Source organism: Ambystoma mexicanum, chromosome 4q, assembly GCF_040938575.1.
Source record: "Ambystoma mexicanum isolate Mex_15411 chromosome 4q, UKY_AmexF1_1, whole genome shotgun sequence".
Taxonomy (NCBI): Eukaryota; Metazoa; Chordata; class Amphibia; order Caudata; family Ambystomatidae; genus Ambystoma; species Ambystoma mexicanum.
The window spans coordinates 1,072,821,321-1,072,844,700 of NC_090928.1; the positions used below are offsets into that span (position 1 = coordinate 1,072,821,321).

General features: G+C 51.6%; 1 protein-coding gene across 4 annotated transcripts in view; it reads right to left on the bottom strand.

Annotated features, from left to right (window-relative positions):
• Positions 1–23,380, bottom strand: part of NVL (nuclear VCP like) — a 1,303,574-nt gene that overhangs the window by 595,178 nt on the left and 685,016 nt on the right. For 2 of the 4 annotated variants that reach the window (XM_069608641.1, XM_069608643.1), the window contains exon 15: positions 12,457–12,561. The exons of the other annotated variants lie outside the window; for them this stretch is intronic. In XM_069608641.1, the coding sequence (XP_069464742.1) occupies positions 12,457–12,561 (105 nt within the window). The remainder of the gene's footprint in view (positions 1–12,456; positions 12,562–23,380) is intronic. 4 annotated transcript variants of the gene reach the window in all.

A 23,380-nucleotide genomic window follows, 5' to 3' on the forward strand; every position in this document is an offset into this window, starting at 1 on the left:
GGCGACAAAGGCGACGGGAAGAAAACAGGCAACACCAAGGGTTTGTTGAGGTGGAAGTCCGACGGCACCTTGGGCATGAAGGAGGGGTGCGTCCTGAGCACTACCCTCGTGTCGTGAAAAGTCAAGTACGGAGGTTTGCAGGAAAGGGCCTGGATCTCTCCCACTCTTCGTGCGGAGGTGATGGCCACAAGAAACGCTGTTTTCCACGACAAGAACTTCAACGGAGCCGAGTGCAGAGGCTCGAACGGAGGTCCCATGAGCTTGGTCAGCACCACGTTGAGCTCCCACGCCGGGGCCAGAGCCTTCACCGGCGGGAACGATCTGAACAGTCCCTTCATGAATTCTTTCACCAGACGATGAGACCACAAAGACGTCCGCCCCGTGGTTCTGGTGTATCGGGAGATCGCAGCAAGATGAATCTTGATGGACGCGTGCGCCAATCCAGCCTTGGCCAGCGTCAGAAGGTACGGCAGTACCTGGGGACCCGTAATCCGTAGAGGGTTAATCTTCTGTGCGTGGCACCAGACAGAGAACCTCTTCCATTTGTGTCCATAGCATTTAAGAGTTGAGGACGCCCTGGCCTTTGCAAGAACCTCTCTGCAGTCGGCTGGTATGTTGTATCCTCCAAACTCTAACGCTGCAGGAGCCAGGCCTGCAAGTTCAGCGACTTCGGGTCGTGATGGAGGATGGCGCCTCCTTCCCTGGAGAGAAGATCCGCGTCCACTGGCAGCTTGATTGACGGGGACGCTGACAAGTCCAGAAGGTCCGGGAACCATATCTGCCTCGGCCACGCAGGTGCGACGAGGATCATCCTGCACCGTGACCTCTTGAGCTGGTTGATGAGCCGGATCAACAATGGCAATGGAGGGAACGCGTATAGAAACAGGCCCTCCCAGGAGAACGAGAAAGCATCGCCCATGCTCCTCGGCTGGGGAAACCTGCTGGCGAACCTCCGGCACTTGGAGTTCGTCGCCGTCGTGAACAGATCGATCTGGGGTGTGCCCCACCGTCGGAAGAGGCGGTCCACTAGATCCTGTCATAGTTCCCACTCGTGGCACGAGCGCAGCTCTCTGCTGAGTGAGTCAGCGATGGTGTTTTTTATCCCTGCCAGATGAAACAGCACCAGAAACATCCCTTGGGCGACGGCCCAATGCCACAGATCCTGCGCCTCCTTGGACAGGGCTGGGGATCTGGTACCGCCCTGCTTCCTGATGTAGAACATGGTGGTGGTGTTGTCGGTGAAGATCCTCACCACCTTGCCCTTGAGGGACGGAAGAAAGGACCTGAGGGCCCAAAACACTGCACGGAGCTCCAGGACGTTGATATGGAGGGACTTCTCTGTCAGAAGCCAAAGGCCTCTCGCGTGCAGATTTTCGGTGTGCGCTCCCCACCCTTCCAGGGAGGCATCCGTGGTCACTGTCTCCTGGTGGCCGGGGGTCTGGAAGTCCATGCCTGCCGTCAGATGCGCGCGGGTGCCCCACCACCGGATCGCTCGTCGGAAACTCTCGTCGAGTGTGATCCTCTCCTCGAAGCTGCCCGTCTGGATCCAGCGCGCATCCAGGAACTCCTGCAAGGGGCGCATCCGGAGCCTGCACAGGCGGATGAGATAAATGCAAGAAGACATCATTCCGAGGAGGGACTTGATGGACCTCACCCTGGCCGTGTCCGCAACCAGCATCCGCTGCACCTTGCCCAAGATGGCCCTCGTCCTTTCCTCCGACGGAGAGGCCAGAAGCGACACTGTGTCGAGCTTCGCTCCCAGAAACAGTGCGTCTTGCGCGGGCACCAGGTGGGACTTGGCATAGTTTATGGAGAATCCCAGGTCCGTGAGTAGTCGGACGGTCCTTGCCGTGTGAGCCACGGCGTGTTCCTTCGTCTTTGCTCAGATGAGCCAGTCGTCCTGGTAGGGGTAGACGTGGATCCCCTCTCGGTGCAGCTGCGCCGCCACCGGTGCGTGGCACTTGGTAAACACCCTGGGTGCCGACCTCAATCCGAAGGGAAGGGCTTTGAACTGGTAGTGACGCCCTTGGACCACGAACCTGAGAAACTTTCGGTGTCCCTTTAGGATGGGAATATGGAAGTTGGCATCCTCCAAATCCAACGACGACAGGAAATCGCCCTCCTCCAGTTGACCCAGGACGTGTTGGAGGGTGACCATCCGGAACTTCTGTGCCTTGATGAATTTGTTCAGTCGTCGTAGGTCCAGAATGGGACGCCATCCTCCCGTCTTCTTCTTCACGAGGAAGTATCTTGAGTAAACTCCGAGCCCCGAAGCCTCTTTGGGACGAGCTCGATGGCGCCCTTCTTGAGCATCGCCTTTACCTCCAAGAGAAGTTGAGGGACGTGATGTTCTTTCCTGGCCACAGGGGGGACGCGCGGGCACCTCTTTAGAAACTCGAGCGTGTGACCCTGAGCTAGGGCGTCCAGCACCCAACGGTCGGTGGAGATGGACTCCCACACGCTGACGAAGCTCGCCAGCCGGCCTCCCACCGGGGTGCTTCGGTGGGGGCCCGACCCCACGGCCGGTTCAGTCCTGCTTCGACGAGGCTTTGCCGCCTTGTCCTCCTTGGCGACGACGGCAGAGTCCGCCTGACTTGCCTCGTCCCCTGTAAGCTTCCTGTGACGACGAACGGGCCGCTTGACGGTAGGTGGAAAATCTGCCGCTGGAACCTTTGGAGGCACCCTGTTTGCCTCTGCCGCTCCGAAAGGGCGGCCGCCGTTGCTGGAGAACCCCAAGAGCCCGGGATGTCTCCGTGTCCGCCTTGATGGCTTGAAGGGAATCGTCCACTGTTTTCCCAAACAGGTTGTTTCCGTCGAACGGCATGTCCAAGACTCTGGTCTGCACATCCTGACGGAAGTCAGTAGCCTTGAGCCATCCACGCCGCCTAAGGCACACGCTGTTGCCCAACTGGCGAAATCCAGTGTGAGCGATGTCCGTCGCAATCGTAATGGCGTGGTCCGACGCCACCTCTCCTTCCTGCAAGATCTCTAGGGCTTCCGCCCTCTTGTCTGGTAGGAAGTCCAGCAGGGGGGCCAGTTTGTACCACAACTCCCTGTCGTAGCGGGCTACGATAGCCAAGGCGTTGGCCACCTTAATCGTCGTCGCTGCCGACGAGATGACTCTGCGTCCCATCGTGTCTAATTTCTTTCCCTCGCCGTCCGGCGGGGAGGTCGACGTAGAGGCTGCGCCCCCCCCCCCCCCCGCTTTCTCCCTGGCCGCCGCGGAGACGTCCGAGTCCGGGGTCGGCTGTGCCCGAAGGCACAAGGGGGCCGCGTCCGGGACCCGGTACTTCTTCTCGTACCGATCCCTTCTAGCCGGCGTCGTGGATGGGTTCTTGAGGAGGGCGAGGCCCTCATCCCAAATATCGTCTAGTAGAGGTACAGCGAGGACCGTCTTCCTCTTGGTCTCGCGCCGGTGATAAAGGAAACCTTCCTTCTTCTCTTCCGGGCAGAGCTGGAAAAGCTCGGATGCCCTGGCGATCATGGAGTGAAACGATCCAATCTCGTCGGGCGGGGAAGCCCGGGTGGGAGGTGACGACGGGAGATCCTAGTCGTAAACCTCGTCGTCTGTACCCGTCGCGGCAGTGTCAGTCCCTGTATCATCCCCACGTGTCGTGGACGGGGAGGAGGGCTGAGCAGGGCGCGATGGCTGAAAAGGAGGTGGAGGATGAATCCTTCTTCTCTTAGGGGGAGGGCTCCCAGAAGGGCCTGGCTCCGGGTCCCCCGTCGGGAGCGGTTCCTCCATTGGTGGTAACGGCAGTCTCGTCCTTATCTCCGAGCATAAGGACTGTATAGCCAACAAAATGGCCGCCGAGTTGTCTTGCGGCGCTGGTTGAGGAGAGTCCGACGGGCGGTCAGAAGCCCCGTCGGCACCCTCGACGTTCTCGTTGTCTCCTACGTCAGGGTCCCTCCCGACGGGCTGGTCTTCTTCCACACCAACGCCGTGGCTTAAGACTTCGATCAGCTCCTCCTCAGAGGTTGAGGCCGAATCCACAACGACCTCCTGCCCCCCCTTTTTCTTCTCCGTCGGAGGTTTCACGGGGGTCCTGTCGATGGGCATGAAAGAGGACTCCCTCCGCGGTGGCAGGGAGACTCTGGGCCCCGAGGTCGTCACCACTGGTGTAGCCTCCACAGGCTGAGCCAGGGCTGCCGCGACCGTCTCGATAGAGGCCTTGGCCGGGTGGATTAAGGCTTTCACCACCTTAGGTGCGCTCACCGCCTTCTCCTTGGGGGGAGGGTCACCGCCTCGCTCCCCCTCCGATGGGGCCTTCGAGCTTGACTGGGGTCTCTCCAGGAGCTTCGCCGGGTGCTCGGCCTTCCTCTTACCCGAGCCAGAGCGTTGGCTCGTGGTTGATGGCGCCGGGGAGGATGCGCCCTGCGTGGCGCCCGTAGAGCCCGACCGTTCGGCGCTCCCGGTGCCAGCGGACTCACGGTGCTTGGCCTTCTGTTGGACCCCCATCGCCGTGGCGCCCTCAAAGGTCTGAGAAGACCGCTCGGACTTCTTCTTCTTCTCGCCTGACGGGCTCTTTCCTTCCAGCCAGTTGGCGAGACGTTGATGGCGGTCCTTCATGGTCCGCTCCGACATATTGCCGCAAAACGCCCAGTCCTTCTCCACGTGCGTCTTGTCCTCATGTAGGCAGTAAAGGCAAAGGGAGTGTTCGTCCTCCTTAAAGACATTCTGAAGCTGGCATCCAGGGCAGACCCTGAACAGCTTTCCGGGCGTCGAGCTCCCCTTCTCCTGGGCCATGTCCGAGATGGGCCTGAGAAACTTCTGGAGTCCTCCAAAAGCGTGGCTTGACGAAATCTTCACCCTTGAGGGGCGTAGACGAATCCGACATGGGTCCCCGTTAATCGGATGAAGAAACGGTGGAGCTTGAGGCTCTTTTGACCGAAAAAAAGAGACATTTTTCTGAGAAAAAACGTGAAAAAAAGCACTAACGCTCGAGAGCAATAGCACGAGGATCCCAACACTTGAACGTGCGGTAAAAATCTGAAGATGGCTGCCAGAGGCGGGGCTTAGGTAGAGGGCAGTCATTGGCTGTGGTCAGTATGACGCAGAGATCAGTGATTGGTTACTACTACGAAAGACGGATCAGAAACGAAACTGATACTGATTTTTTCTTTACCGAGGATTCCCAGCCTGACGAGGGGGAATATTCATGAGCATGTGAATCCATGCCAGACCCCATGCTGGAGAAATTCTGCATACAGCAATCATTACAAGAACAGCATCTGCGGCAGATCTGAACCCTTCCAATGAGAGAATAAGCCATGGAAATACTGCATACGGAAATCATTACAAGAACAGCATCTGCGGCAGATCTGAACCCTTCCAATGAGAGGATATGCCATGGAAATACTGCATATGGCGCATCTGCAGCAGATCTGAACCCTTCCAATGAGAGGATAAGCCATGGAAATACTGCATAGGGCAATCATTACAGGAACAGCATATGCAGCAGATCTGAACCCTTCCAATGAGAGGATATGCCATGCATATGGCACACTTGCCAACAATATGCAGGGCACAAATATCATTTTTCAACATGGTCGTATATTTTTCTCTAAATCTTGTCCATCTTCCATCCAAGAATTTCTGCAGAACTGGACCCTATCAGCCAACATTTTACAAGCCTGCATCCTGATCTTTGAGGGCGCCCTACACATCTACTGGGACCCACTGTGCATTGTGTAGGTTTGCATCCTGGCAGCCTTCATTCCTGCATGACGTTAACCAATAAGTGCTTGATGAGCCTGCACTCTTCCCATCAAAGCAACGTTACATGCCTCCACTCTTGCCATCGGCGCGGATGCTCTACAGTTCTGAATCCTCCAGTCAGAGAATGTTCTTTTGGTCTGAATTCCTCTAACTGGAAGATGCCACATCTGGGAATGCTTAACGCGGGTCCTCACGCCTTCATGTAAAGAATGTCCTGCAGGCCAACAGTCGTCACTCAGACTGGTTCTGTCAGTCTGTACCTCAAGTAGCTGCACATTGCACACATGCGCCAATTAATTCAAGTGAGCCTTCTCAGATTGGTCGCATGCAGGATAGAGAGTTCGCCATGACTAGGCACTTCAAAAGATCTGCAGCGGGCATTTAGGAGGATGGTCTGCAAGTTAGCAACCTTCCAATTAAAAGCTCTCTGAACATTCTGGTCGGCCTACTTCCACCCAACTAAAATGTTTCACAGTGTTCACTGCCAAAACCAACAGTACATGCTATGACTGACTTGCTATTACTTTTCTGCTCGGTGCAAAGTGATAAGGTGATTGGTGATCCAGTAAACACTACAAAATAATTTCAATGCGGCATTCCACATGCCTCCCATTTTTAAAATAACACCCATCTGAAAGATTGAGACTGGAGAAGATATTTATAGCACAATAGAAAGAACGTACTGAAAGGTGCACAGACCGAATTACCCCCCCCCCCCCATGCTTACATGTCCAATACGCTCATGGCCTGTATTACCAACTCGTTTCTCAGCTGCCACCACACATGAGAGAAGGGCCTGAGTGACTCTGGGTCAGTCTCTGAGAGCCAGGGATACAGGCTCACGATAGCGAAAGACAAGGTTACCTTAATTTGCTATTGTCACATCACAAAGTTTGAATTGACGGTTGTGGAGAATCTAAAAGCAGGGCAAAGCAAGTGCACTAAGGTACTCTTGGGGCACAGCAAGAGGGCACAGGTGAAGTTCCATGTATTTGCTTCAAAGGATGCATTTCAATTAAACAAAATATGTCCTTGGTCGCGAGCGCAAACACAGAAACGCATCTGCATGGAAGTTATGGTAGACATGCATAGGAGACACTAAAGAGTTAAACTAAATGGACAACAGTGTCATACACGGATGAGGTGTATTTTCAGAACCAGCTTGGGGGCGGGGGGAGGGGTGTTCTGAGAGGCCATCCTAGTTGATGAACAGGGTAATTCACACTTTGGTCTAGCCAAACTATCACGGTAAGCGTGAACTGAGCAGCAAGACATACTTCAGTGTTTTAGTAAAGTTAGAGTACTCAAATCAAGCAACACAGGTGTACAAAGATATACCCATTTTATTGGCTTTTAAACTCTAACCAGATAATATAAAAGTCAAGCAGCTATCACTAAAGTGCACTCTAAACAGAGAGAAAATGAGAGAGAAAGAGAGAAAGAGAGAAAGAGAGAAAGAGGGCGAAAGAGAGAGAGAAAGAGAAAGAGAAAGAGAAAGAGAAAAAGAGAGAGAAAGAGAGAAAGAGAGAAAGAGAGAAAGAGAGAAAGAGAGAAAGAGAGAAAGAGAGAAAGGGAGAAAGAGAGAAAGAGAGAAAGAGAGAAAGAGAGAAAAAGAGAAAGAGAGAAAAAGAGAAAGAGAGAAAGAGAGAAAGAGAGAAAGAGAGAAAGAGAGAAAGAGAGAAAGAGAGCGAAAGAGAGCGAAAGAGAGCGAGAGAGGAAGAGTGTGTGTGTGTGTGCGTGCGTGCGTGCCTGCGTCCAAAATAAATCTCTAAAATTCTTCTGGACCTGCAGTTCAAGAAACTTAAAGTCTCTACTCGACCTAAGAGTAATGCACTTGACCCATGAAAATGACAACTTTCTTTTTGATTAGAAACCTGCTTGGTGTGTAAATAAACGTATGCAACACTGTGAATGGGCCTTTTAATTTACTTTTAATAATTTACAGCCATACAAATTAAGAAACAAACTTATTAGTAGTGATTTTCTGACCTAACTTGAATGCTTTTCTTGCTTCTTGGACCTTGGGAATTATGGACATTTGACAGGCGCCAAGATAGAGAGAGGCCTGTCTGCATGAGACTATTGGGCGGGCTACATGTTTGAGGGTCTGCCTATGTGCATCGCCACCTGCCTGGTAGAGTAGCTTATGTCCATCACTGCTAATATCCTTGGCTGCCAGTTTGCTGGTGGTTCTATTGTCAGGGGTAGCAGTAGAGCAAGGGGTGCTAGTATCACGGCTGCCTGACAGCTAACCTGCAGTCTGCCAGCTTGCAGTATCTCCCAAAATGCATCCATGCCTTTTTAAAGGTATGGTGGTTTGCAGCAACTGGCGCCAGGGCTGGTAATGTGCCGCGCTGTCTTCTTGCAGGGGCTAGTCATGTGCAGGGCTGCATGCTTGCAAGGCCTGCAAATGCGCAGGACTGGCCGGTCTGCAGTTTTGCCTGTTCAGTGTCATGGGTGCACAGGGTTTCCCACTTGCAATGGGGCATAGTAATGCCAACGTTGAGTGTGCAGGACTCTCGCACGGCATCCTGCTGCCAGTGCACATTGGGGAGTGCATAGAACCATCTTCGCGCAGTGCACAGAGGAGAGGCAAATGAGGTGGGCACATGAGGCAAGGGCATTGGGGCAAGAGCAAGGCGTTGAGGAGAGGTAGATGGTGAAGGAGGGTGAGTGAGCATAGAGTGGGTGTGCACAAGGATGAAGTTGATGGGGAGGGAAAGGGAGCACAGAGGAATTGGAGACAGAGGAAGCACAGATATATTGCGACAGAGGGGACAGCGTTAGATGAGACAGAGGGTTTAACGGGCACAGTGACTGAAGTGAAAGAGGGGGAGGGAAGACTGAGGAGGGCGAGTAACGGAACAGAAAGAGGGATGAGCAGATCGAGAGATGCAGACTAGTGAATGCCTAGAGCGAGATGACTGGGCTAGACTAGGAGAGGCTAGAGAGGACGGGGACGGGATAGAGAGAGGGCGCAGTGCTGGCATCAGAGCAAAGAGACACGGGCTGGCACTTCACGTAGAGGGGACAGTTCTACACTGGCAATACAGGAATAGAGGGGAGAACAGGGGCCAGCATGGAAACAAGAAGGGGCTGGGTGGAGAGAAAGTGTCTAGATGGTCAACGGACAAAGCATGACACATAGGGCAAAGGCCTGAGAAGGCTACACGGGAGGCAAGCTGGGATTGGATGGGCCCATCTGGTCAGAGTGGCAATAGTTCTAGCACTCCTGGGTGGGGATAGGATAATGGCCTGCAGCCTTAGACAGCCCGTCCACACCTGCAAGGAAGGCAACCTTAAAATGCAGATGCCTGTGCTGTGCCTACAGCGCGAGACCGGAAGGTGCATGGCTGGCACTCGGCTACGCCTCTGTACTGTGTGATAGAAGTGTGCACTATTGGCGCAGCGGGGGAACACGCACGCTTAAAGAGCCAAATCCAGGAATGACGCCGGCTACGCCAGTTCTCTGCGGGAGAAGCGGGCACGGGAACTGTATTTTTCAAATGCAACCCCGAGAAAATGTCACCCTTCGAAAAGCCACATGATTTTTGCTAATCGGTGCTTGCAAAAATAACTTTCCCAATTCCAACAATATCTGTACACACAGTTTAGTGCACAAACATTCTCTGGCCCCTAAAACTCGAATTCCTGACACGCCCAACCCTCTACCTCAGCTTAAAATACTCATAAGGCAAACATGAAAACAGTGCCCAGCTGGCTTTGCGCCCAATTGGCCCCCGCGCCGAATCGGTCGCGGCGAAACGGCCCGCTCCGAACTGGCCGCGCCTAATCGTCCTGCTCCGCTTCTGCGTCTTTCGCAGAACAATCCGAAGCTGTCTGCTGCCATCTAGTGGGCACCGAAAAAAGTGCTAGAATTGGGCTCGGAAAACTAGCGAACAAGGCCGAATGTCCTATAGTGACACGACACTCCTAAAAAGAGCTTGAGTGAAGTTAGTGAGGCCTGCTGTTAATGATTTCAAAGTGACATCACCTACACTTCACACTACAAAAAGTAAAAGCAGTTCAAGTTAATCGGAATATGTGAAATGAATTCCAAACCATATACTCTCCCTTATAGATGTAAGGCCAGTATGGCGTAAGCAGTCCTTCCCTACCAGATACATAGGCCTACTGCCTCAGATGAGTCAGTATTCCAGGTAAGTACCCAAGAAAGTTGTAGGAAGTCTTAAAATACCCCACACACAAGCTCTGACAAAGCCAACAGGTGAGAGTTCCAGATAAAAGCTCTATAGGAGTTTTTAGGTAAGCAAAGAGGATTTAGAGGTACTCTCCCAATCCTACCACAGTAGGGGTTACCCTGGGAAGGGGGGAATCATTGATTAGAACTCCACCGATGACAACCATGCAATGGAGAGTTAGGGAGCAGACTTTACACCCATATCATTCCTACAGCAGGAGAAGGGCGAGAAAACCGGTATGCAGGCTCATGCCCCAAAACTCAGATTTTCTGAGTGATCACCCCCAAAATCGCTGGGGCAACTTACTATTGCCAAGTGGTTTCCAGAGCTGCAGGTGCAATAGCTGAAGTCATCAAGATTTGGTTCCTGCTAGGCAGTGGTTTCATGATCCAATGTAATGGTTCCGAAGTTCTTCCAGCAGGACAGCCCGGGCACTTCAGGAGAGCAGACACAGCATTTATCCATTTATTTACTAAAGATGTGTTAGGAGCCTACACAACAAAATGGTGTTTCCAGGCGCATGCCCCACGCTGAGAGGAGAGCCCAAGGACACAGTAGAGACTGGCAGCAGCGAAGTTCATCCAATCAGAGGGTGGCAGGCAAGCATGTTGGGAGAAGACAACCCCAGGAAGACCACGCAGCTATAGGAGATGGGGTGGTTCAATGCACTGGAAAGGACTTGTGCTAAGCTGGACAGCCCACATGATGATCCCGGGACGCTTCGGGCAGCAGGTTTCTAAGGCTAGGGTCCAGACTGGTTGATTCCATCAGCCAAAGGGTAGAAGCACCCACACGGGTCTTCTTGAATGGTTTCAAGAGTTGCAGGGCTTCATGGAGACTCCGATTTAGAAATGTTTGTTGTCCTCAACAGTAGTCTTCCAGGCCTGCAGCACAGTGCTCCTCTTCGCCTGGGTCTCGGCTCCAGTCGACCATCTGGAAACAGCGGCAGGACTCCTCCTTTCATCCCAAATTCGCGCTAAGGCCTGCCCCAGGCGACGGGAACCAATTGAAAGGCTCTGCACCATTCAAAGGGGCTAGGGGCGACTAATCATGTACAGCTCCTAGCCCAGCATTGATTCAGCAGCAGAGTTCGCCTGGCTGGAACGTGGCATGCAGCACACACACCTCCACTTTGCCCGGGAACTCCAAGATGGAACCCGAATACACGCATGCCTTCCATGGCATTTCCTGACCCAAGCAGGCAGGAAGGCGGCCAAGGAGCGACATGGCCAAACGACAATGAGGAAATCGCATGGCACTGCCATTCTGACCATATGGTGCTTAAAACGGCATTATGCAATAAAAAACATGCATGCAAGTACAGTGAAATAAATGGCAGAACGTAATCCCTTGCCCGTACCCCGTCCTGAACACATCAAAAAGGAAACAACACATTTACTAATGAAAACAAGGATACCTGGTAGCCCTTAAGCACACTTCACTTAACGGTGATTTGTGCAACATTGCAATCCAGCAATCTCAAAAGGGGCACAAAAACCCCCTGCACTGCTAACCACAGGGGCGGACCTGTGCCCCCGAAATAGGTGAGCCCGAGTATGGAAAGTACATCAAAAAGACTTTACTCTAAATGGTCAACACAGGGCTCAAGTTCCACTGCTGTCAATGGAAGGAAAGTTGCAAAAAGAAACATCTTTCCTAGCATAGCCACTGGAACCAATCCATGGCGAACTACTACTGCCTCTTTGGGGACTATGGAATCACGGACGCGGAAGTGACATCACACGACCCTTGACCTCTGATGACATCACATGAAGTGATGTCATTTGCCCAGAAGTGACATCACAGGAAGCAAGGGAACACGACTTTTCACCCCACAACAAAACAGGAAGTGGCATCACATAGCATTGTTTGAGTACACTACAGAAAATATGGTTAAGATATCACTGTAAAGTGATATACATTTCATACAAGAATGGATAACCATATGTATCGTTAATATCTGCGTATAGGTCCATATTACCAAATCACTGAATGCAAGCAGACGTCCATGGCCAAACGATAATGATGTGTTATTATATAGCACTTGCGCTTAAGCACTTCATATAGAACAAATATACATTCGATATCACCCAACCTGTCTTGGTACTCATTTATCAACCACAGCAGGATGAAAGGCTGAGTTAACCTTGCTGGGAGTCGAACCTGCAGATCATACACACATTGCAGCAGCCAGTGCTCAACCCACTGAGCTATCTTACAGTCTATAGCCATCAGAAAACCAGCCACTCCAGAAACAAAAGGCCTCACGCTGCTGGCCACAGCCCATGAGCCTCAATGTAAAAGAAAAAAAAAAGATGAGAACAAAACACATTTTTTCCCTTTTTTTTCTTTTTTTTAGGGGTAGCAAGGGAGTCCACAGGGGTAGCAAGGGTGACATCAGAGGTCGCAGTTGCGATCCCTAAATGACGTCCATGGATGGCATCTTGTCCATCGCCATACCATTACATTTTACACTACTCCCATTCCACCACATTCACAGATTCAGTCAACATTCAACAATGCGTATGTTACTACCTTCGCCAGCAATGTCTTGCCACATCCAGGAGGTCCAGCAAGGAGAACTCCAGCAGGCGCTGCAAGGCCGAGCGCTTTGAACTGCTCAGGGTTGCGAACAGGAGCCTGGGGAAAATAAAAGTGTTGAAAGCAGCAGCAAAAACACCTTACAAAGAGAAAAGTGTTACACCACAACATGTGCGCTGTGAGGCCTTCGGGCATGCAGCGCTCTATACAAATTAAAATAAATAAACTAGGGGTGAACCGAACTTCGGCTTCGAATAAGTATTCGGCCGAATTCCGGCTGAAAAAAAAAGGTATTCGGCTCCGGCCAAATAGTTTCTTGCTCTTCGGCTCTTGCAGAATACTTTGACATTCTCATTTGAAAACAATGCAACATGAAATCAGAAAGGCAAATATAGACTTCAGTTTGCAAAACTGAATAGAATTAGACCAGACAAATTGCTATCACACAGCTGAAAAATATCTTATATTGTAATCTGCTCTTTAGGATATGTTTTGTTACAGATTCTTAGACAAAAAAGGTGCTCATCTTTTATACTTAGCCTGCAACAATACTAGAAAATCTTTTCTTTTGCCATTTATGGGCAACAAAAGAGTAATGGGTGAGGACAGAGACCATATGGGTAGTCCATAGGTCTGGAGAGGGAACAACAAAGAGGACGTTGGTGACAATCTGCCTGGAAGAAGCGTTGACATAGGTGTCAGGCCTGGATTAGAGATCAGCTGCTCTGATAAAATTTAGTTGTAAAATGGAAAACCATATCCAGCCCTCACCTAATTTCTGGAATAAGTGTTAAATATTTTTTATTTTGAAGCCACATTGGTGGTTCGGGATTTGCCTGGCGTTTGCAGCATATTGTCACAGTCATCAGCGCAGTCCGGTTACTGCCTATTGCCCGCACGGATGTATGGCCATAATGTCTCCATAAATGGTCATAGACAGACAGATGTTCACAGTCGTCCGACCATACTTCTCGTTTCCTTGATATTATATATATATATGATATGATATGGCATTTATATGGCATTTATAACCCTCCTATACACAAGTGTTTTGAGGCGCGACGAGGCAGGGGAGGAGAGGGGAACAGAGGGAGGACGGACAACGATCCTACCAGGCCAGGTGTCATTCACATCGCGCAAGTGCGTGGGAAGGGGGAAGGGACATGGGAAGATGATAACAATAATTAAGTAAACGGCCAGCAAGTGGCAAGTGCAGGGTAAGTGCGGGCATCAGGTGTCAAGGGCTGGTAGGGATGCAGAAACAGTCCCCAAGTGATGGGGGTGCCAGGTGGGCAGTGCAGGTATGTGACGCCGGCAGGGGAAGGACCTGTACCCGAGATCAGAGGGTGTCCAGTTAGCCAGTGAAGTTCAGGTTACAGCCAGCGGGTCAGCAGAGGAGAGGAGGAGAAAAAGCAGAAGCAAAGAGAAAGGTTTAGAGGTGTTTCCGGAAGCAGAGATGGTTCTCCTCAAGTTTGAGGGAGGCAGGGAGGCTGTTCCAGAGGGAAGCACCAGCCGAAGAAAGGGATTTACCACCAACTCGTTGCTTAGAGAAGCGACTGACCCTGAGTTGGAGGCGGATGAGCGCCTGCCTTCGCTCACTGTCATCACGCAGCCGCATTAGTATAACGTTGCGAACAGGCACAGCCACCACGACTGCTTCTGTGGAACAGGTAACCACAGTGCAGGGGCCTCCCAAGCCCTGTCAACGCTTCAGGCGTCACACCTGACCAGGTGCACCAAGTGTAGGGAGAGTAACCCATCCCACAGAGGGGAGGCAGGACGAATCACCCGATCGATGATTTCAACGCAGACCCGTTCAAGGGCTCTGTCCCAGGTCTCCACCATCAATGCTGCAGCCCACTCACAGCGCCAAGAGCCTTCCATTACGGAAAGGAGCTGTGCCTCATAGGCATCTGCTCGGGATCATGTGACAAAAGCAGTTAACACAAGATCCATTAACAACAGAGCCCCTAGTTAGAATCCAGGCAGGGGGAGACACCATCTGGAAAGGGTCGCCTTGCTGATGCATTGAGTATGCACCCACCATTTTAGGAGCGCTCACTGGCATTTTTATTTTTCGTCAACTCGTTCTGAGCTGCTTGGGATTCGTTTCAGCCCCAACTTGGAGAAGTTACTGCTTAGGGGTTCTGACCTGGACATATACTTTTTTGGGTCGAAACAGTGACAGATAAGGGGTTTCAGGGCCAGTAGAGAGGGATCAGGCCACAGAGCCTACTGAGGCCACAACTGTCTCGCTGGAACCCGAAGTTCTTTAGAAGAACAAATATTTTAAGATAAGATGACATTATTTTTCAAAGTTTTTCCCTTAGAAAATTGAGTTTTTCCTCCAGCAGCCCTTCTAGTCCACTAGTGCAGACTCTGTTCAAACGCTCTTTTTCGCAAGCATCACACGGACTCGTTCAAGCCTCCATTCAGGTTTTTTTGTGCTCCTTCCCTTACCCCCCCCCCCCACCTTTCATAACCGAGGGGCAGAGGGGCGCTTCAAAGGTCTTATAGATGTCTACTAATATTTATTTAAAGATTGTCCCAAATGCACAGAGTTAAATGTATTTATTTGTAAGGTGCCGAAAGCCTGCAGGCATCGGGTGTCAAAACATTTACACAATGGGAACAACCATCAAGTGACAGGACAGAGGAGAGGGGGGCGGATGTAGAGGGGGGGCAAGTTACTCAAAGAGGAAGGTTTTTAGGGATTTTAAGAAAGTTCCTAGGTCAGGTTCCATTGTCAGAGTATTGAGAAGTGAATTCCAGAAGGTGGCTGCTTTTACTGGAAAAGATCTTCTAAGTCCCTTTGCGTGTCTGGGCAAGTAATCTGCCTTTTGTTTGTAGAGCGCAGAATTCTGGGTGAACGATATTGTGGAATTGATGTTTTTAAATGAGCAGAGGCTTGTCCAAAAATACATTTATGAACCATAGTTCCTGCTTTGAAATTGATTCTTCCCTTAATGGGGAGCCAGTGAAGGTTTTGTCTCTGCTTTGAGATGTTTACATGTCTTGAGGCATTTTTAATGATGCATATTGCATAATTTTATAATACTTGGCATTTTCTTAGGCTAGAACTTGAAGCTCCAATCAGTAGGGACTTTTAATAGTAGAGGCTTGAGATAATAGTAGCTCGAGCAATAGTGCACTATTTACTACGAAAATATAAGGGCAAATGTTTCTAAGGAGATGCAGGTGGCAATTACAATTTTGGCTCAGCTGGTTGACATGTGCTTTGGAGCTCAGAGAGGCCTCCAACTGGATACTCAGTGTTTTTACTTTCGTTTTGAGCGGCATGATATCTCCGATTCTAAAGCTCGAAAAGGCAGGGCTCAATTTTGCCCAGGCCCACCTTGAGCCAAAGATAAGGATATCTGTTTTGTTGCAGTTCAAACAGAACCAATTGGAGGACATCCAAAGTTCTATCTGATGGTAGATGTTAGTAAGAGTCCTATGGTCCCCAGTGGATTCTATGACTAACTGGGTGTCATCCGCGTAGCTGATTAAAGTGATTAAAAAAAATACACCCAAATCGTCTAGTAGGGAACAGAGTGGCCTAGTCTGTAGGTTAAACAAAATAGGAGATAAGCTAGCCCCTTGAGGGACAGCCCTCTCGGAGCAAAGTCCTAGGTGATGTAGGGAATGTAGAATGTAAGAGGCGTTCGTGATCCACCAAATCGAACGCGCCGACAAATCCAAGAGAACCAACAGTCCAGCTTTTCCCTATTCAATGATTCCCAGCATGTGTGACTGAAGGTCTAGCAGTGCTGTCTCGGATTGAAATTGCACGCAGGCAAGTTTATCGAGGATCTTAAGGAGAAAATGGCAATTTGTTATAGGCGTTAGGTTGCCAGGGTCCTTTCACTTCAAATTGGCAATGGGGTAACCAAAACTGTTTTAATTGACCTGGGAATCTCTAAAAGATGCATTAACGAATCTGGTCAAGAAGGGAGCAACTAGATCTTTATGTTCTAAGTTTAACTTAGGAGGAAGAATATTTTCTGGGCAGGAAGTTGGATGCATGGAAGATGAGAGTTTCTGCATATCGGGAACAGTTATTGGTGAAAATGCAAAAAGAACAGGATTTTCATTGTTAAGTTCATGGTACCGTAGCTCATTAGAGTTGGCAGCATTTTCTAATTTAGCCTGAAAGGCTTTTTGTACTGCTATAGAGCTCTGTGTGGAAGGAACAAATGGGGTTTGGAGTGCCTTAGGCTTTTCAAGAAGTCTAAGGGTCTCAAAGAGTTTTTGAGGGAGATTTCAAGCTTAGCTTATCTCAAGGTTGGAGTAATCCTTTTTGGTTTCAATGATTTTGTTTTCAAATAAAATTCAAATAGATGTTTGTTTGCCATTAGTTGGATTGGGGAGGCAAAAGTGGCTCCTGGTAGCTGTTGATGTCAAGCTAACCAGGCTCTTCTTGGCTACAAGCTTCAACGCCTAGGCGTGCACATCTCTCCAGTGCTTGGTTATCTGCACTGGCTTCCGGTAGAGAAACGTGTGAAATTCAAATCGCTTCGTTTGATCCACTGTGCTTTTTATGGTTGCAGAGCTGAATATCTCCAGACTAAATTCCGTCCATATGTCCCGGCCCGGGCTCTGCGGTCAGCTGATTCCCGGCTGATTTCTGTACCTCGTATCATGGCCTCATGCACTGGAGGCCGCTTTTCTCAGTTGTGGCAGCATACCTCTGGAACTCCATCCCTCCTTCATTACATGGACTGAGGAAGATTTAGGTTACTTCTTTGTAACTACTGTTCTCTAGCATGGGGTCTGGCATGGATTCCCATGCTCATGAACGTTCCCCGTCAGGCTGGGAATCCTCTGTAAGAGAAAAAATGTTTCACTTTCACTTTAAAACTGTATTTCTCCTCTAACCATTCACTGTCCTCTGGGTCATATTGCCCCAATCCAATGACCGTCCTCTCCCTAAGCCCCGCCTCTGGCAGGCATGTTCATGTTTGTTAAGCACGTAAAGTGGCAGTATGACCCAAGAAGAGCCGCAGAGGGGCTGGAGGGAGGGTTTGCATGTGAATCCATGCCAAACCCATGCTGGAGAACAATAGTAACAGGTAAGTAACTTAAACCTTCTCCAGCATGGAGTCTGGAATGGATTCACATGCTCATGAATAACCAATAAAAACAGAAGAACAAGTTACTTTCTTACCTGGTAACGGTCTTTCGATGGGATGGTCTGACGACGTATTCCATATCTATGACATGTAATCACCACAGCTGTGCTGCTTCGGAAACTTTTTTCGGCGTCTGCGTCCTGTGTCGATGACGTCGATGCGCCGTCATCGAGGACCTCCTCCGACGTCATCCGATGTGATAAGTGGGACGCACAACGCCCGTAGCCTCAGTTGTAGTTTTTTCCCCCAGAACGTGTGACATTAGTCAACTGCCAGTCAGACACAAAGCCTTGCGAAACGTAAGCTGCAATCGCAAAAGAAATTCTGCAGCGGGGAAGGCAGGGCGGGAGCGATATGGAATACTTCGTCGGACCATCCCATCGAAAGAACGTTACCAGGTAAGAAAGTAACTTGTTCTTCGAGGGGATTGGGTCCTCCGACGTATTCCATATCAATGACAGACTCCTAAAGCAGTACCAGAGCAAGGAGGAGGGAAAGAATTTAGAATCAAAATTTAGAATAGCCAATCAAATAGCAGAGCAAAGGACCGCCTTGCCAAAGGCCAGATCCTGTCCTCGGATGGAATCGAGGGAATAGTGACGTACAAATGTATGTACTGAAGCCCAGGTGGCTGCATCACAGATGTTGCGAATAGGAACACCCCTCTGCAGGGCAGTAGATGCAGCCATACCCATGGTAGAATGGGCCCGCAAGCCAGCCGGTGTGTCCTTACCCACCAAGCGGTAACACTCCGAGATGGCCAAAATAATCCAGCGAGACAAAGTCTGTTTCGTCACAGCTTGCCCCAAACGCTTTCCAGCGTAACCAATAAAGAGTTGATCATCCACTCTGACCCGGGACATGCGTGAAACATAAAAGCTTAAAGCTCTCCTAGGATCAAGCCTATGGAGCCTCTCCTCTTCCTTACCAGGATGCGGAGGAGGATAGAATGCCGGAACAACCTTCTGGGCCAAATTAAATTCCGTCACTACCTTCGGAAGAAAAGAAGGACGCACTCTAAGGACAACCCTGTCCTTGTGAAATACAGTGAAGGGTGGCTTAACTGAAAGTGCCTGTAACTCACTCACTCTGCGAGCGGAAGTAACTGCAACTAAAAACACAGTTTTCAGAGTTAACAGCCTCAAAGGGCAAGAATGTAAAGGCTCAAACAGAGCACCCATAAGAAACTTAAGAACAAGGTTTAAATCCCAACCGGGCACCAGGAAAGGTGACGGAGGGAACACATTAGTGAGCCCTTTCAGAAACTGTGAAATTAAAGGGATTTTAAAGTAAGAACACACTTCAGACGAGCGCTTAAAGATAGACAGCGCCGGCAGGTAACCTTTAATGGTACCCACTTGCAAGCCCCTGTGGGCCAAAGAAAGTAAAAAGGACAGAACCATGGGGATGTCACATGCAAAAGTATCCACATTCTGAACTCTGCACCAGTCGCAGAACTTACGCCAACGGCAACGGTACAGAGACTTTGTTGCTGGCCTTCGGGCCAAAAGCAACACCTCCATCACGTCTTCAGGGAGGTCCCAATCCTTATACCTCAACCTTTCAGAAGCCAAGCGTGAAGGTTGAGGGATCTGACCTCTGGATGGAGAACCTGACCCCCCTCCCGTGAGAGCAGATCGTCTCGGTAGGGAAGACGACGTGGAGGGCAAATGGACAAGTCGACAAGGTCCAGGTACCACGTCCTCCGAGCCCACGCCGGAGCAATGAGGATCATCCGGGAACCGAACTTCCGTAACCTCCGCAGCACTTGCGGGATGACGGGGACTGGAGGAAATGCGTACAGCAGCGGGAAGGACCACTCCACCATGAACGCGTCCCCTAAGGCTCCTTTTGGAGGAAATTCCCGCGAGCAAAACCTTTTGCACTTCCGGTTGACACTGGAGGCGAAGAGATCCACTTGAGGGGTCCCCCAAAGGGCGAAGATCTCCAGGAGAATCTCCTGAGCCAACTCCCACTTGTGAGAGATCGCGCTCTGCCTGCTCAGAGCGTCCGCCGTCACGTTTTCGTCTCCGGCCAGATGAACTGCCGAGATCGAAACGTCCTGCTGGATGGCCCAGAACTCGAGCTGCATCGCCTCCCTGCACAGAGGAAGTGACCCTGACCCCCCCTTTTTGTTGAGGTAGTGGATGGCCACTGTGTTGTCCGTCAGGATCAGGACATTCTTTCCTCGCACAGTCGGCAGAAAAGCCTTCAGGGCTAGCCTGACGGCCCTAAGCTCCAACAGATTGATATGGAGTCTGGAATCCGACCGAGACCAACGACCGCTGACTGTCAGCCCGTTGGCATGAGCCCCCCATCCCGTGAGGGATGCATCCGTCACGATCGTGACCTCCGGCCAAGTTGCCTTCGACGGCCCACCACAGAAGGTTCCGGGCGACCGAGGGCGGCACCTGAACCGGGTCCGACATCCTGCCAGAGGACTGCGACCATTGCGTCTTGAGTGCCCACTGCAAAGATCTCATCCGCAGGTGAGCCTCTGGCACCAGAAGAATGCAGGATGCCATGAGGCCGAGCAACCTCAAGAACTCGAAAACTGGGAGCGTCTGGGCATGCTGAAACTTGTGCACCATCTGCTGAATGTGAAGAGCCCTCACCTGGGGAGGAAAACACTGCCCCAGGGAAGTGTCGAGCACTGCTCCGATGTACTGGAGCCGCTGTGTTGGCGTCAAATGGGACTTCTTTAAATTGAGGGAGAAGCCCAGCCTGTGAAAGGAGTGGCAGGTGACGGACAGATGATCCAGGACTTGCTCGGGAGAGCTCCCCCTGATCAACCAATCGTCCAGGTAGGGGTAGACGTGAATCCCCCCTTGCCTGAGATGCGCTGCCACCACCACCATGAGCTTGGTGAAAACCCTCGGGGCGGAGGTCAATCCGAACGGCAGGACCCGAAACTGAAAGTGGAAGTCGCCAACCGCGAACCTCAGGTACTTCTTGTGCTTGGGATGGATCGACACATGGAAGTAAGCATCCTTGAGGTCAAGTGACACCAACCAGTCCTGAAGCTGAAGGGCCTGGAGGACTTGAGAGAGAGTAACCATCTTGGACTTGTCCTTCCTGAGGAGTTTGTTCAAACCACGCAAGTCCATGATGGGTCTCAATCCCCCATCTTTCTTCGAAATCAAAAAATAAGGGGAATACCATCCCTTGTTCCTCTCCGCTACAGGCACCAGTTCAATGGCGCCTTTCTCCAGCAGGGCTTGAATTTCCTGCCAAGGAGCGGATCCGGACTCTGCAAAGAGGTTCCCCGGTGGATTGTCGCGAGGCCTGTGCCGAAAGGGAAGACAGTAGCCGTGGGTTATGATCTCCAGAACCCACACATCTGAAGTAATGGCTTGCCACTCTACAAGATGCTGCGCCAGCCTTCCCCCAACCGGCGAACCATGGGACATGGCCTCATGACTGAGTGGGAGCAGCTGCGGCGTTACCTGAGGGCAAAGAGGCAACTGCCCGAGCGGCCTTGGCACCATGGGTACCCTGTCGTCCACCTCTGGTGGCCCTGCGTTGGCCTCTTTGACTGCCAGCTCCTCTCGCTTTACTGAAGGACGAGTAATAGCGAAAGGAACCACCCCTCCACTGCTGTCCCCTAGGACGAAAAGGCGGAGGTTGGCGAACTGCAGCGCCTAACGACTTCGCTGCAGCTTTTGAGGTCTGCAACCTCTCAAGGCTCTAGTCAGCCTTGCTGCCAAAAAGGTGTTCACCGTCAAAGGGCATGTTGAGGAGCCGGGACTGCACATCAGGAGCAAACCCCGACTTCCGCAACCACGCAAACCTGCGTATCACGGTGCTCGCCGCCATGGACCTACTGACGCATTCAGCTAAGTCCAAACCCGACTGAACGGACTCACACATGGCATCCTTACCATCCTGGACCATAGCAAGGAAACCATCCTGTTTGTCCCCTTCGGGAATATGTGCAGCCGCTAACGCAACACAGTTCCACAGAGTGTGTGTGAAACGAGACAAGGCACAAATGGAGTTGGCCGCCTGAAGTGCCATACCACCAGAAGAAAACACTTTCTTCGCCCAGCCATCAAAATGTTTGTCGTCCCCATCAGGAGGGATGGTAGGGTACGACGCCTGCTTTGCCAGGGCCGTGGGCGCCTGCACCACCAAACTCTCCGGAGTGGGGTGCCTGGCTGGACGGTATTTTCGCGACAAGGATCTGCCCACCGCCGGGAGACTCTCCGGAGCAGTCCAAGCCGGCGCCACCCTTCTCTGTAAAGCCATATGGAACGGCAGTACCGGGTCAGTTGGGGGACCAACATCAAGGATGTCCGTTAGATCATCCTGCACAAACTCCCCTGGGGGAGCAGACCATCCCAAGTTCTCAGAAACCCTAGCCATAAGGCGCCGGTACGAGGAATCGGCATGAAAGCCAGGCTCAGGCCTACAAAACTCCACCTCCGGAGAGGTGTCCAGTCCACTGGCATCATGCAGTGACTGCCTCAAATCGTCAAACTGACTATGGCCGAGACAATTTCATCTGGAACCTGACTAGGAACCAGGCCATCAGAATCCTCATCCGCCTCTGAAAAATATTCCAGGTGGCGAAAAGAAGGCACCCGAGAGTGCTTGCTCTTCACCAGAGCCTTCCTAGGGGGTACCTCCGACACGAAAGGCTTTGATGGCGTCAAGCAAATCGGCGCCAGCGTCGAGAGAACAAGCATCGGCGCCGAGAGGATCGGCGTCGAGGAAATCGGCGTCGACGTCAGATGCAGCGCCGCCAGCATCGGCGGCATCGACACAGCCCTCGAAGCCGGAGCCCCGAGCGTGTCCTTCGACGACCTGAGCGTCGACGGCTTCGACGACTTCCTCGAAGCCGGAGCCTCGAGAAAGCCTGTCAACGCCCTCGACGCCTTAGACGTCGATGTCTTCCTCGAAGACCTCACATGTGCACACAGTCTCGAACGCGTCGAGGACCGGGACCTGGAACGGGTACGTCGAGAACGAGTCTCCTTGTCCGAACGGGACCTCTCCCGTGACTCGTGCCGACCACTCTTGCGAGCGGCGTCTCTCGACCGACCCCACTCGGGGGCGCGGACGGCTTAGTACCCTGCGACTCGAGAATCGCCAGCATTTTCTTCCCGAAGGAAGCCCATTCCTCTGGCGTCGCACGGCTGGTAGGGTAAGCGACGTGCCGGGCAGAGTCCTCCGAAGAGGACTTGGAAGACGACCGGTGTCGGCGCTTCCGAGAATGCCCCAAAGAGGTTGAGGAGTTGCGAGACCGACTCCTAGAAGGAGACCCACGAGACTTCTGACGATGACGCAGAGAGTCACCTCTCGAATCATCCGTCGAAAGCCCCGCAGACTTCGACTTCCGGGGCTTGGACACCCGACCTACCGACAACTTCTTACGTTCGCGTAAGGCTTTGGACGTGAGCGACTGGCAGTCGATACAGTCATCCGTGTCGTGGGCCTCCCTGAGGCACCAGAGGCAGGCGTCGTGCGAGTCCGTCACCGACATCTTGGACCCACACTCCCCGCACTTCTTGAAGCCCGGACGCGGGGTCGAAGACGAAGTAGAAGACATCTTCACACGAAGGATTTTCACAAAAACGAACAGGTTCGAAGAACCGAGAAGAACAGAACTCCAAAGAGTCGAGGCGTTAACCGAGATTCACGAAGCAACACGTTCGCGGAAAAAACGGAACTGAGGCTACGGGCGTTGTGCGTCCTACTTATCACATCGGATGACGTCGGAGGAGGTCCTCGACGACGGCGCATCAACGTCATCGACGCAGGAGCCGAAAAAAGTTTCCGAAGCA